The sequence below is a fragment of the Galeopterus variegatus genome, unplaced genomic scaffold, assembly GCF_000696425.1.
Source record: "Galeopterus variegatus unplaced genomic scaffold, G_variegatus-3.0.2 Scaffold4349, whole genome shotgun sequence".
In the NCBI taxonomy this organism is placed as follows: domain Eukaryota; kingdom Metazoa; phylum Chordata; class Mammalia; order Dermoptera; family Cynocephalidae; genus Galeopterus; species Galeopterus variegatus.
The window spans coordinates 170,245-184,009 of NW_007730460.1; the positions used below are offsets into that span (position 1 = coordinate 170,245).

Below are 13,765 nucleotides of genomic sequence, written 5' to 3' on the forward strand. Positions count from 1 at the left end.
TGGCAGCTTGGCCCTGGGAGGGGGACAGAGGCAAGGCTTTCGTGGCTGGCAAGCCCGGTTCACTTGGCACACTCCTCTGTGGCCAAGGGGAGCTGGGGACCAGCTCCTGCAGGCACAGCAGGGAAGATGGCACAGCCCCTCAGGAGTCAGGCAGTGAAGGAGGCCCTGGAGGGATTAAGGGGATCAGTTCTAATGAGCTCAGGTTTCAGAGGCAACCAAGTCTGGGCAGAACACCCAGCTCTGCACCCCATGAGCCTCAGTGTCCTCATCTGTGTAACAGGGACAACACCCTCTTGCCTTACAAGGGCACGAAGACCATGCATGTGAAGGTGTCCCCAGAATAGCAGATGCCACTGATAGAACATTAGTAACAGGAGGGGCTGGTTAAAGGGCAGAGGGTGGTGAGAGTCAGAGGGAACGGGGATAGGGGCTGAGCCTGGACAAGGGTCACAAGTGCTCTCAGAGTTCAGACAGAATGGAAACTGTTGACAGCGTAAACCCTAGTTTTATTGGTGTGATTTGTTCACAGTTAAGCCTCCCGCTCAGAGAACCAAAGGGCTGGCTAGTGGTGACAGAGGTGGCATCTGGAGCCTTCCAGTCAGGGATCTCCAGGGTCCCCAAACTCAACACTTGTCTTTTGCCCTTGCACCTGGGAGGGAAAAAAAAGGAGGCAGCTCTCTGAGGGGTGGGCCGGGGGTGGCTATAGGGGATTTTAGTGCGGGGCGCAGGGTCTGTTCTTCACAGCAGGAGGTAGAAAGGAACACATAAAGTTCTTTATTACAGACCTACAAAGAATGAGAGAATTATATATTACTCTCACTTATTGGGATTTCTTTTTTTTCTTTTTATAAAACAGCAGCAGGAAGGAAAAATGCAGGAGGCAGAAGAGCTGGGCACGGGGTTCAGATCAGAAAAGACCAGGGACCAATGTGTGGCTGCCCAAGCAGTGACACCTGCAGGTGGGCCTGGGCTCTCTCCAGGCATCTTGCGAGAACAGCAACGAGCCCTAGAAGGAGCAGACAAAAGGGCAGTGGGAGGAAAAACGCTGTCCCAGGTCAGCAGCAGCACTGTTCCTCCGATGGCCACCCTGGGCAGTCAGCCAGTGCAGAAGCACTAGTGGCTCCCACGTTTGGAGGCTGGTCTCCAAAGCAGGATCCCACAGGGCCCAGACAGAAGAAAGGAGGCAGGAAGGGCTTGCAGAGAAGGGCTGTGAGTTCTACTGGGGTCCCAGGTGGACAGGGGCAATCAGGATCCTTCCCTCCTTGTCAGCCAATCAGCTTCTTCAAGAAGGCCTCCAGTTGGTCCTCGTCCTTGATGCCCACAAACTTGTCTACCACATCCCCATTCTTGATGGCCAGTACGGTAGGCACAGCTGACACCTGGGTGGAGGGGACAAGGGAGGCCAAGTCACTCGGAGATGAACTCTTCTCAATTGTCATGCCCTAGCCTTTGTGGAAAAGGCTGGTGGCTTATCCAGGGCAGCGACTGCCCACAGCCATGGGTGGGGCTAAGGGAGAGTGGCTCTTCCTTTGTGCAAGCACACTGCAGGGCCTGAGGCCCCCCTGCTGGAGAAACTCCTTCCTTTGTGGGCTCCCAGCAGTACCCTTCCTCCCTCAACCACACGACTGAGTCACTGGCCCAGTGGTTTGGCTGGAATGACAGGAGAAATGAAAATAACCCATGCAGCTGCAGGCCAGGGCTGGGGTGGGGAGGAGCTGCAGGACAGCCTGGCACAGGGGCAAGGTAGGAGATTGGGGAAAGTCTGAATCCCGGCCCTGACACTCACTAGCCAGGGGGCCTGGGCCAGGTCCTGCCACCTTTCTGAGTCTGTGTCCTCTTCTATAAAACGGGGATAGTAATGTCTACCTTGAGGGTTTGGGATAGGAATTAAAGGTAGGCACATAAAGCTTAGTGGTCAGGGTCTCAGGCTTTGGAGCTGGCTGACCTGATGCAGCTCCTACCAGCTGGTGAACCGGGCAAGCCTCTTCATTGCTCTATGTCTCAGTGTTCACATCGCAAGACGGAGATGCCAATGCTACTTATATTAGAGGGTGTGAAGTGGGAGGAACTGATGCAAGTTAAGTCCCAGCACAGAGCCCAGAAATAAGTGTAAGAACCTGGCGCTGTGCCTGGTACAGTGGGCACTCAGCAAACGGCGGTATGGAGGGCAGTCGGGAAAGCCTAACAGAGCCCTGCAAGCCACTTCAGCTGCTGCCGTGAATGCCAACAGCGTCCAGAAATCCACTGACTCCTGCTGGATGGCGCGGGAGGAGGGGCTCGGCTATATATGATCTGACGCTCATTTATGGGCAAGGCAAGGTTCTCAGTCTTTGAAGCATTTGCTCAGCTCCTTCCGGGACCTGGATAGATGACATGGAATGCAGATGAGGCTGAGGACTGCACTGGCACCGTAAATTCTCTGCTGCCTGGGCTCCCTGCCTGGCATTCCTGCACATTTGAGAAAACTGTATAAACAGTACAAGATAAACACCAACTTTTCTTCACACAAGTTAACAAAGCCACCAGGGCAATTTACACCAACACACCAGGTCTTTACATATTCTGAGTGCTGCCCTGGCCGTGAGTCACCTTGAGAAGGCGGACTAAAGATTTAGAACAAACAGTACAAGATAAACACCAACTTTTCTTCACACAAGTTAACTAACAAAGCCACCAGGGCAATTTACACCAACACACCAGGTCTTCACATATTCTGAGTGCTGCCCTGGCCGTGAGTCACCTTGAGAAGGCGGACTAAAGATTTAGAATGTTCAAAAACTGTGCACATTAGTCACAAAAGGAAGAAAGAACCGCATACAGACGGCCCAATCACATAGCCCTCACTCAGTAACATGTGGCAGGCCCCACACTGTGCTCCTACTGGGCACCTTGGGGACAGACACAGCAGGTAAGATGACACAGGCCTTGTTAGACCTCAGGCCCCTTTGAGGACTTTCCTGGGGCCGATGGTGGCAGTAGACACGCTTTCCTGAGGGTATGTACTGGTAGGACCACCAGGCATTAGGCTGGCATGCGTGTCACTGCTCCCGGTCCCTCCACTGGCTCCTGTCCTTGTCAGACTTGCATGCATGATGGCATGAAGTGCCAGGGGTCAGTGGGTGGCTCGCCCTGATTCCAGGCAGAGGCAGGACCTAGAAGCTTGCTCTAGGACTCAGCAGAGCCTGAAGCCACCAGGGCCTTCACAGGCTGTTCTTTTGCGCCCTCTAGCGGTCTGTGAACGCAGCTGGGGCATCTCAGAGCTGGCAACGCTCAACTGGGGCACAAAGCTCAACCGCTGTCTTTCAAGGACACTGTCCTGTTCTGTTTCTTTAATTAAAATAAATGCTTTATGCCACCATTGTATAAGTGGTCGAACTTTTCTCACAGGAAGGTGGCCTAGAGAGTGGACTTGGTTTTCCTCAAGAGCTCCAGATGAAGTCCAGCCTGATCTCATTTGTGTAAACTCTCACACGTTTAGACACGTAGGGACCACGCTGGTGTCAGCTGTATGGCAGACAGGCTGTGAAGAGACTTTCCTGATATATGGATTCTTTGAAATCTGAACTTACACACACACACACAGACACACACACACACACACAGAGGGATACCTGGGCTGTGACTGGACTTCCCCCACCCCCAAGGAGGAAGATGTGGCTTTGCTAGCCCTGAGTGTGGCTCACAAATCAGGAGGGGCTGGAGCTTGTAAACTGCCTTAAATGGAAGTGCATAGGTCCTTGGCACATTCTTCTAGAATGGTGACATGGGTGTGAAAGGCTGAAATGAAGCAAGAACTCAGCTTCTTTCTCAATTCTGGCAGGACTGAGGAACCAAGGGGCTGGAGAACAGATGTGCTCAGATGTGCTGCATATCCTCCTCCTCCGTGAAGCCACCCAGACCCCCCATCCTTGGCTAAAGATCCCGAGAATTCAGGGCAGGAGCCACTAATCCGCAGCTCACCAGCAACACCCACTGAGTTCAATGTCTGGGTCAGGTCTTCTCTCTCACCCTAATTTCATCCATTTGTTAACTCTGCTAAGGACAGGCACAGTGCTAGGTGCCAGCTAACTGCTGAACTAACACAAAGGAAAAGATCACTTTCATGTACTGGGTGCTTCTGAAGTGTCAAGGATGATACTAAACACTTGCATATGCAATGTCGTAACTTCTTGCCTCTATGTAGGGTCATTTTAGTGATGAGAAGACTGAGGCTCAAAGGTTGAGTAACTGCTCCAAGTTGACAGAGCAAGTTAAGTGGTGGAGCTGGGATTTGAAACAAGACATGTTTGAGTTCACTGTCCATCAAGCTATGCTGTGCATCTGCCCAAGAACAAAGAATTGGAGATAAGCATTGAGTGAAGAATATGTGGGGAAGTATTCAAAGGATTTCAAATGAGAAATGTCAAATGTTTTGTAAAAGCTCTTGGATATAAGGGTTCGTTCTTGGAAAAACTACTTTAAAAAAATCAAACCCAGGGCCGAGCCCGTGGCGCACTTGGGAGAGTGCGGCGCTGGGAGCGCAGCAGCGCTCCCGCCGTGGGTTCGGATCCTATATGGGGATGACCGGTGCGCTCACAGAGCTCACTGGCTGAGCGCGGTGCGGCCGGTCTCAAAAAGGACAAAAAAAAAAAAAAAAAAAAATCAAACCCAACTCTATGACATTCTGGAAAAAGCAAAACTACAGAGATAGTAAAAAGATCAGTGGTTGTCAGGGGTTGGGGGAGGGAGGGATGAATAGGTGGAGCACGGAGGGTTTTTAGGGCAGTGAAAAATACTCTGTATGACACTGTGATGGTGACTATGTGCCATTATACATGTGCAAAGAACACACAACACTAAGAGCGAACCCCAATGTCAACGATGGACTTTGGGTGACAATGATGTGCCAATGCAAGCTCCTCAACTACAACAAATGCACCACTCTGGTGGGTGATGTTGATAATGGGGGAGGCTATGCATGTGTGGAGCAGGGACTATATGGGATATCTCTGTACTTTACTCTCAATTTTGCTGCGAACCTAAAACTGCACTAAAAAAAATAAATCTTAAAAAAAAAACGTCGGTAGGGTTCAATGGGAGTGAGACAAAGGAGAGATGAACGGATGGAGTACAGGGGACCTTTAGAGCAGTGACACTGTTCTGAATGATGTTGTAATGGTGGACACATCACTATACATTTGTTGAGTAAACTCTGACAAGCAGCCCGTGCTGAGAATCGCAGGTGAGAAAGGGGCTTTACGAAAGCAGCACCTTTCCTAAAAAGTCAGCACTGGGCTTTAGAACTTTGTTTCTCCATGTTTTGTCTAGGACCCTCAGCACTGGTATCACCTGGGAACTTGCTAGAAATGCAGAGTCTTGTACCTAAATACATCATAGTCTGCTTTGTAACAATATCCTAGGTCATATTCATGTTTGAGAAGCACTTATTTAGAATACTTTCAAAACAGCAGGACAGGGAGTGACTAAAATACTGCACATTTCAGCTATGAAATATTATTCATTTAATAAATTGTCTGCAGGGTTATACGGAACATTAAAAAGAAAAAAAATTCAAATAAAACACTCAAACAAGTTACCACAATGGTGACAATGGTTGTTTGAATAGTCAGATTGCAAGTGACTTTCCCTGCTTATTACCACTTGGCTGTATTTTCAAATGCTTCTTAAAGGGCACTCACTTCTTCTATAAGATGAGAAAATAAAAGTATAACAGCTCTAGGTGTGAGGTCAGAAGGAGAAGCCCCAGAGGAAAGCATAAAGGCTCAAGGTCCACACCTAGTCCACTCTCTCACTGCCTTTCCCCCAGTAGCTGGCAAGGTCTGAGCAGTTGGTAAAGGGACAGGGGACAGGGGAGAGCTTCGTGTCCTGCCAAGCCAGGGTAGCACCAAGACTGAAGAAGGAGGGGGTGGAGGGGCTGAAACCCCAAGGTCCTGAAGGACTTTCTTCCCCTCTCCCTTGGGGGACAGTGAAGTTCTAGGGTGGGGGGTTGTTTGAAGCATAAAGTGGTTGTTGGAGGGGAGGAATTCCTGTGAGGAATGAGACTCACCCAAGTGTGTGTGCTGGGGGTCGGGTGTCAGGAGGGCTTGGGGAGAGGCGCCCAATATCCTGAACATAATTTAAAACAGTTTCTCCAACAAGTTCATCTAATCATTTGAAAAAAGAGTTGAGGCTTTGGAGGAAGCTGTCCTGAGGGTAGCACGGCTCTCTTGGCGGAAACTTCTTCCTTAGGTGCTCTTCAGAGAGAACAGGTGCAAAGGAAGGAAGGCAGGAAGGGCAGGGGGAGGAGTCAGGAAGAATCCCTGCTGGAGCTTCCTAAGCCCTGCAGTGATGTCAGCCCAGGGCTTGGCAAAACATGGAGGCGAGACCAGGTGATGTTGGCCCAGCAACTTTGGAGTCCTTCTGTGTGACCAGAGCACCACCAAGACAGTGGACCAAGGGAGGAGGAGGGAGAGAATATCCTACAAGAGGAACTGCCCCTCACTTTCCAGGCTTAACCACAGGGCTCCCTCCCACATCATAAGGCTCCTTGGAAAGCAGGTGGGGATGGTCCCGGGAATTCCAAGTACCCTCAGGGACCACTGCTGGCAGGAACTGCATTCACCTCTGTGTCTGTACCAGTTCCTGCAGTCCCTGGCACATGGCCGGCCCTCAGGAGGTATCTGCTGAAAAGTTACATTGATGGAGGACTACCCTCAGGGACCACTGCTGGCAGGAACTGCATTCACCTCTGTGTCTGTACCAGTTCCTACAGTCCCTGGCACATGGCCGGCCCTCAGGAGGTATCTGCTGAAAAGTTACATTGATGGAGGATGAAGCAGTGGTGTTGGCAGTGCTAGGAGGATGCCTGAGACAACTTAAGACTGCCCAGGGCCCTGTGGGAGGCCCTAGGAGCTCCAGCCTTAAGCTCACACCAGAGGACCACACCCTTACCCCTGCAGCTGCTATGAGCCCTGCAGTGAGGGGTGGACTAGTAGGGGAAATCCAAGGGCCTCTAAATGGTCAGACAAATGCCCCTTGACTGAACAATCAGTGGGAGAGCTTTCAAAAAACAGTGACTCATCCCCGCCCCAGGCCCTAGTAAGCATTCCCCCAAGTCGCAAGGCTGGCCTCACTTCAGCAGCCACCTGCAGGAGGCATTGGGGGGCTTCATCTGTCCAGCACCTGCTTCCTCCGCTCCTGGATGGCACAGACAGCCTGTTCTCACCCCGACCCCCACCCATTTCCTGCCATGGGGGACTGGCTGAAGGATGGGCACCTCTACCCACGCTGGTCTAGTGGGAGATCGGCCTGGATTCCAAACTCTGAGGAAGAAAACGGTTCCCTCTTTCAGTTACTTGTTACCCAGAGGAGCAGGACGGAAAGGTGAGGGCTCACTCTGACCAGACCAAGATATTTCAAGAAAACCAGATGTCTGGATTTTCATATGAAATCTTCTGAGTTTTAAGTATCAGCACCTGGTGTGATATTTCTTTAAAACACTTTGAGGGCCAGACCAAACATGTCTGTGAGCCAGAATTGGCCATGGGCTGCCAGGTGCGACCTTGGCTCTGTGGTAACGCTATCTTCAGCATGGCTATCCAAAGACCCCTCCCGATTTGGTCCCAGTCTGCTTTCCCAGCTGCCTGTCCTCCCCCTCCTTGCTCAACCCTTTATTCCAGCCACCCAACGACAATGGGCCTCTCTGCTTTCTCTAACTGCAGTGGTCTCCAAGGCCCAGGGGATGCCCCATATCCCAGGCACCTCCTCTGCAGGCTCACGGGACCCTGCTGCTCTGTGAACAAAAGCCAGGCTCACCCAGACTGAGCCCAGGGCCTTTGCGTTTGGTGTCTGCTCTGCCTGGACGGCTCTTCAAAGGCCTGCACACCTCACTCCCCACTCCCGTCAAGTCTTTGCTCAAATGTCAGCTTGTCAGAGACGCCTTCCCCAGCCTATCTTTTTAAAAAAGCCCCACCCTCATCCTCAGCACTCCCACCCCCTCTTCCTGACTTATTTTTCTCAATAGCACTTACTATCTAAAACAGGAGACATCCTGCTATGGCCCACATGGCACATCCTGCCCAATGACTGCTTTTATAAATAAAGTTTTATTGGAACACAGCCATGTCCATTCATGTGTGTACTGTCTGTAGCTGCTTTTGTGCTACAACAACAGTTCCAATGGTTGCAGCAGGACCACTGCTCTGCAAAGCCTCAAATATTTAGCATTGATCCTTTTGAGAAAAAGTCTGCTGATCCCTGATTGAAAATACCAGAATGTAGGCTCCATGAAGGCAGGGATTTTGTTAGTTTTGCTCACTGCCATATCCTCAGCACCAAGTAACAGAACCTAGCATTTGAGAGTCTCTCAATAAATATCTGTTGAATGAAGGCACAAATAACTCACCATATTAGACTACTTCATGTCTTCGTGCATGCTGTTCCCACAGTACTTCCTTCTACACATAACCTTCACGGCTTAGCTCAGAAGGTCCCTGAGCATTCTCTGTCCCCTCTACCTCCCTCCGGGAACAACCAGTCCCTTCTTCGTGTGTCTCTTGTCTCAGCACTTTTCACCCAAATGAAATGATCTGTCTACCAGCTCTCCTCTCCTGCCGGACTAAGAGTGGCTTGGAGACTAGGATGTCATTCTATTGAGCCAGAATCATGAATGCCTGGCACAAAATAGGGCTCACAAATGACTGCTGACTGCACATGTGGATGGATGAATAAATGAAAGATCTGATGTTTTGGGTCATATGAGTACATTCTGCTCCCTGGAGATGGTGGAGAAGAGAGACAAGTGGCTCAGAAAATCAACAGAGTCACATCTGCAAAGTTCTCTGAGCTCCTCAGCACTCTAGAAAAAACCAAGATACTTCCCTTACTGGCTATCTGGTGGTCCCCAAGATGCCTCCTACACTAGCTGCCCTGGATCCTACAACATCTTCCACACTGGCTGCCCTGTGTTAACTCCCTGCCAATCCATACCTCATACTCGATGGCGAGGTCTGTGTGGTCGTCAATATCCACCTTGGCCATCACCACCTTCCCGTGCTGTTTGGCCACCATCTTCTCCAACCTTGGCCCCAGGATCTTGCAGGGGCCACACCACCTGGGAAGGTGAGAAAGCAAGCATGCAGTCAGTCCAAGAGTGCTCACCATTCCATTACTGTCTCCCCAGAACCTCCCCCAGACCCACACCTTTCTGAGGAACCTTTTGTCCTTACTACCTGTTTACAGTGTTTGAATATTAACCTGTAATGCTGACAAACCAATCGGTAATGTTGGGATACGCTACAACTGGGAAATTTTCACGTGTCCCGGACTTCTAAAACACAGGCCTCATCGAAAGACTCTTGTATGGTGATCTCATTTATTTCAATATATCTCAGAGAAATATACTGTCATATAGAGGAATATGGGATTTTAAGTTAAAAGGTTTAGATTCAAAGACAGGCTCCTCACCAATCAGCTGATTGTTCTGGGGCCTCAGTTTTCTCATTTGAAAAAGAGAGACTATGCCTCTCAAAAGTGTTATGAGAAATCAACTAAGACAATTTGGGTAAACATGCTTTGGAAGCTGTAGAGTTATTTCAAATGCCATGTGGACTCAGAACTAAAAGGAGGGGAAACTAATGGCTAGGAGCATCTACAACGTGCCAGTCACTGAGCTAGCACCTTCTCAGCTATTACTGCACAGAGCCTTTAACTCTGAAAAAGAAGAGAAAGCATCTTCCAAAGAAACTGAGGCCCATATGAGTTAAGAAACTTGTGCACAATTACAAAGCTAGTAAGAAGCACAGCGGGGACTGCAACCTCTGTTCCAAGTGTCTTCTTTCACCCACAGGTTATGCTGTGATCCCACAGACCCTGTATCAACTGCTCACTGCCCTGATCACACTGCACTGACCATAGGTGTTCTCATCTCGGTGGGGAGCTCTTCTAGGACAGGAGTTACGCCGTCATCTCTATGTATGTGACACCAAGGAAAGTGCCTGGCACTGAATGAACAAACTCACACCCTGCTTCCTTGCTGAAGAAAATGAGGCATTACCTCATTTATCATTCATTTCGGAGGCCCTTACTGAAGTGTTCACCACACCAGGAGGGCAGACCAGCTCTGCTTTCCACAAACCCCTGGCTGACGACTCCTATTTTATTCTCAGCCTTTAAATCTCCTTCCATTCAGAGATTTCAGTCAACAACTCACACCGCCTAAAAACCCAGTTTGCAAAACCTTATCTCCTATTATAAGTAAAGAAGGGAGCACAAGGATATCAAATGGCCTGCACAAGGCTACATGATAAGCCAGAGAAAGAACTAGAAAGAAAGCAAAAAAATCTGTCAGACACTTGCCCAGAAGCCCTTCCAATTTCTAACTCGGGTGACACTGGCTTCTCCCAGGATGCCTAATTCTGAAGTGTTTGTCCAGCTTTTTTGTAGCTAGGCATCTAGCCAGGCCCCAAAGGTCTGGAAACAAAGAAGGCCAGGCTAAAAATCAGAAGGTCACAGGCATTTTGCTATCTCTAAAACAAACTCATATAGCACTGAAAGGAAACTCTTGCCCATCCCCTGCATGCCTGGGCACCACTGTGGTGGCACTGATAACTTTTTGCCAGCCCTTCCCACAGCTCTGTCGGCGAGATGTTAAAATAAAATCAACTTTGCAGGGTTAGTAAATGGTATACACAGAAAGCCAGACGATGCTATAGTCATAACTTTCTGACTTTTTTTTTAAGCGAAAGATGACTTTGAGCTTTTCAGACAGTGAGATTCAGAATATAAGCATTTCCCAGCACTAATCATGATCAGCTTTGAAGACTGTTTACTAGTCTGTCTCCTACCAGACCGCCCTCTCCTTGAGAGCAGGAACTGAGTCTTACTAGTCTTTGTAATGTGTCTGTGTATGAAAGGCATCAAACATGGTACTGGGACTTAGCAGGCACTCAATACATACTTGAACCTAGAAGAGCCTAGTCTTCTTCTGATCCCCAATACTCACTGTGCGTGGAAATCCACAACCACTGGCGTCTCACTGTTGACAACTCGGTCTTGAAAGTCAGGTCCATCTTGAACGTTAAAGGTTGTTGTACAGACTCTGGTGGTGTATATTGTCCGGGCTGGGCTGGGTATTACTGTCAGGCTATTGGGACTGCACTGTGGGGTCTGCAGAACCCTGGAGGTGAGGGGTATCCACTGACCCTGAGGGGGCTCCCTGGAGATGACAGAGGCCAGGAACCTCCTCAGCAGAAGTCGCTGAGCCATCTGCGAGGGAAAGAGACAAGAAGAGTTGAGACACAAAAAAGGAAGTCAGTGCACCAGAAAAAAAAAAAAAAAAAAGAATTTGGGAAAACTGAGGGACTCAAGAAGATGCAGAGCTGGAAGCAATGTGCAAGGAAAGAATATATAACATTACTGGAGTAGAGGTGAGCGAGGAATGAGAATCAAAGGGAAGAAGGAATGGCTACGCAAACCAGGATAGGAAAGTTGGGTTGACAACCAAAAAGTAACCAGGATTTGGGTGGAGAGATGGAAGGGAGAAATCAGTATTTACAGAGCACCTGGCTGAGGGCCAAGTGCCTTACATAGATTATTGGTCCTCCCAGATCAACTCTGAGGAAGCTGCCATAGTACTGCCCGTGTTACAGATAAGGAACCTGAGGCTCAGGTAGGTTAAGTGGCATGCCCAAAGTAACCCAACTATGAAATGACGGTCAACAATGGCACCCACAGCCGTCTACAAAACCTTCCTCCATCGATTGCTCTGTTATAAAAAATGTTTTAATGGGAAATTCTGGAGGAAAAAGGGGGCTGTCGAAGGATCAGGAAAGGGGAATCACAACAATTCAAGAAGGAACTAAGAGGCACAGGAACAGGAGTGTGGCAGGAACCAAGAAACAGTAACATTTGTATGGAGGGCACCAAAAAAGAAGGGACGTGTGTGTAGGGAACTGGGGAAATGGACGCCACCAGGGACCCCGGCTTTCCGGAGGGCCAGGCCCCCCGCCTGCGGCCTCAGCCCGCTAGGCCGCCAGCCTGCGAAGGACGCACCCGCAGCGTGCCCCGGTCGCGACACCACTTCGAGCCACCCCGCGGACCTCCTACCTCCCTGCAGCACGAACGGAGGGACGCCCAGCGCAGCCCTCCCCGCCCGTCAAGGGCACGCCCGCCGTCACTTCCTCAGGGGAGGGAGGCCTTAGCGTCACTTCCGGGGGCAGGCGACCAGGAGCGGGTCTCTCCGCAACCTGAGGGGCGGGACGGGTTTTTCGCCAATGCGGATGGCGGGAGAAGGAGCAGCTGAAGGGGTGGAGCCTCGGTTAGGGATGGGGAGGCGGGCGGGCCCTCGGGTTGGTGGGACGGACAGGAAGAAGTGGGCGGGCCCTGGGAAAGGAACCGGAAAAGGAGGTGAAAGGAGGCAGGGGCGTGCGGGAGGCGTGGCTGTGTGCTTCGCAAGCGCCTGCTGCTTTGCTGCTCAGCCGGCACCGCCCACCTCCCTAGCGCGTCTCCCAACGACCCCAGGAGGTGCTGGGAGGTTCTTTCTCTCCATTTTACAAATGAGGAAGCAAAGCTCCTCAGAGGCGTAGAGCCCTGTAGAGGCAGATGACTCTGCCCGGCGTCAAGATACTGCTTTGTGGCCCTGTCTTACGCAGAACTGTATGACTTCATGGTTTTGAGCAAGTCGTTCTGCCCCTGGGGGTTTAAGTTTCCCATTATGTGTCATGACTGGCCGGGCTTGTCGTTCTCCCAGACCTTTCAAGCTTGTCTCTTTAGAGTTGTTGGGGAACTGGGCCCTCGAAGGGCCTGTGTTTGAGGCAGCAGGCAAGGTGAGGTGACTTGTGATGCTGCGTGGGCCAGGGACCTTCCTTTCACACCCATTTCCACCGTCATAAACAGAGGTCTAGGCACATGTGTGTCCCAGACTGGTGTCACAGCCACCTCTTGTCTCCTCTGCACCATGTACCTTATATTCCAGCCACTCATGGGCCTCTTAGAATTCTATGAGCACCCCCTTTCCTCTTCCACGCCTTTGCTTAATTTGAAATGTTTTTTCTCTCTCCACTTAGTAGAACACCTACTCATCACCTCTTCTCTGAGCAGCATTACTCCCTTCTTAGTGCTTTGTTTGTAACTCTTCATAACGCATTGCGGTGTCTATCGCTTCCACAAGGCAGTGTGCTTCCTGAGAGTAGGGATTTGTGGCTTTTATTCATCTCCGCATGCACAGCACCAACCTGGTACAGTGCCTGGCTCACAGAGGATGTTCGATAGGTGCCTATTAAACTGAGTATCTTTGGTAGCTCAGGGAGTGGTTTACAAAGAGGTTACATGACTTGTGCAATGTCAAGAAGCAGATCTAACACCTCCGTTTCAACCTACATTCCAGCCAGAGAAAATTCCTTAGTTCCAGGGTTTGCTGAAATGTCTTTCCCGTCCTTGTGTTTGCAGTTACTTCTGCCTGTGACTGGATGGCTTTACCCTCTACTCTCCAGCTGAGAAAATGCTCCTAGATACCAGACTAGGCATCATCTCTGGTGATCCTTCCCTGGGCCTCCTTGAGTAGGGGTATGTGTCCTCTGTGCTTCTATCAGTCACCACACTCAGTACTCTGTATTGTTATTGTCTGTTTATTATACTGTCAGTCCTTACTATACTGTTAGTCCCTGAGAGTCTCTGTCTCTCCATTACTTACCTCAGGGCTTGATGCATCATAGAAGGTCCTCAGTGATTATTTGTTCCATGAACAGAGAGCAGCAACACAAATACAATCTTTTGACTGCAAATCCCA

The 13,765-nt window shown here is 50.1% G+C and overlaps 1 protein-coding gene across 2 annotated transcripts; it reads right to left on the reverse strand.

Moving 5' to 3' along the window:
* Window positions 1-751: 751 nt before the first annotated feature.
* Window positions 752-12,197, reverse strand: LOC103602913 (thioredoxin, mitochondrial). 2 transcript variants are annotated; one of them, XM_008587358.1, is made up of 4 exons: window positions 12,085-12,197; window positions 10,982-11,244; window positions 8,968-9,091; window positions 752-1,379 (listed from the first exon to the last, which is right to left on the reverse strand). In XM_008587358.1, the coding sequence occupies exons 2-4, from the start codon at window positions 11,242-11,244 to the stop codon at window positions 1,266-1,268; spliced, it is 501 nt and encodes a 166-aa protein (XP_008585580.1). In that variant the 5' UTR covers window positions 12,085-12,197; the 3' UTR covers window positions 752-1,265. The 2 variants fall into 2 exon arrangements, with proteins under 2 accessions (XP_008585580.1, XP_008585581.1); XM_008587359.1 differs by lacking the exon at window positions 12,085-12,197 and adding an exon at window positions 12,031-12,047.
* Between the last annotated feature and the right edge of the window lie 1,568 nt (window positions 12,198-13,765).

Bases quoted from the DNA above. Each gene is read 5' to 3' on its own strand.
- LOC103602913 (XM_008587358.1), bottom strand. From the start codon at position 11,244: ATGGCTCAGCGACTTCTGCTGAGGAGGTTCCTGGCCTCTGTCATCTCC. The intron at 9,092-10,981 runs GTGAGTATTGGG...TCACCTTCCCAG, and splicing joins GTTGTGGATTTCCACGCACA to GTGGTGTGGCCCCTGCAAGA. The intron at 1,380-8,967 runs GTATGGATTGGC...CCCTCCACCCAG, and splicing joins ACCTCGCCATCGAGTATGAG to GTGTCAGCTGTGCCTACCGT.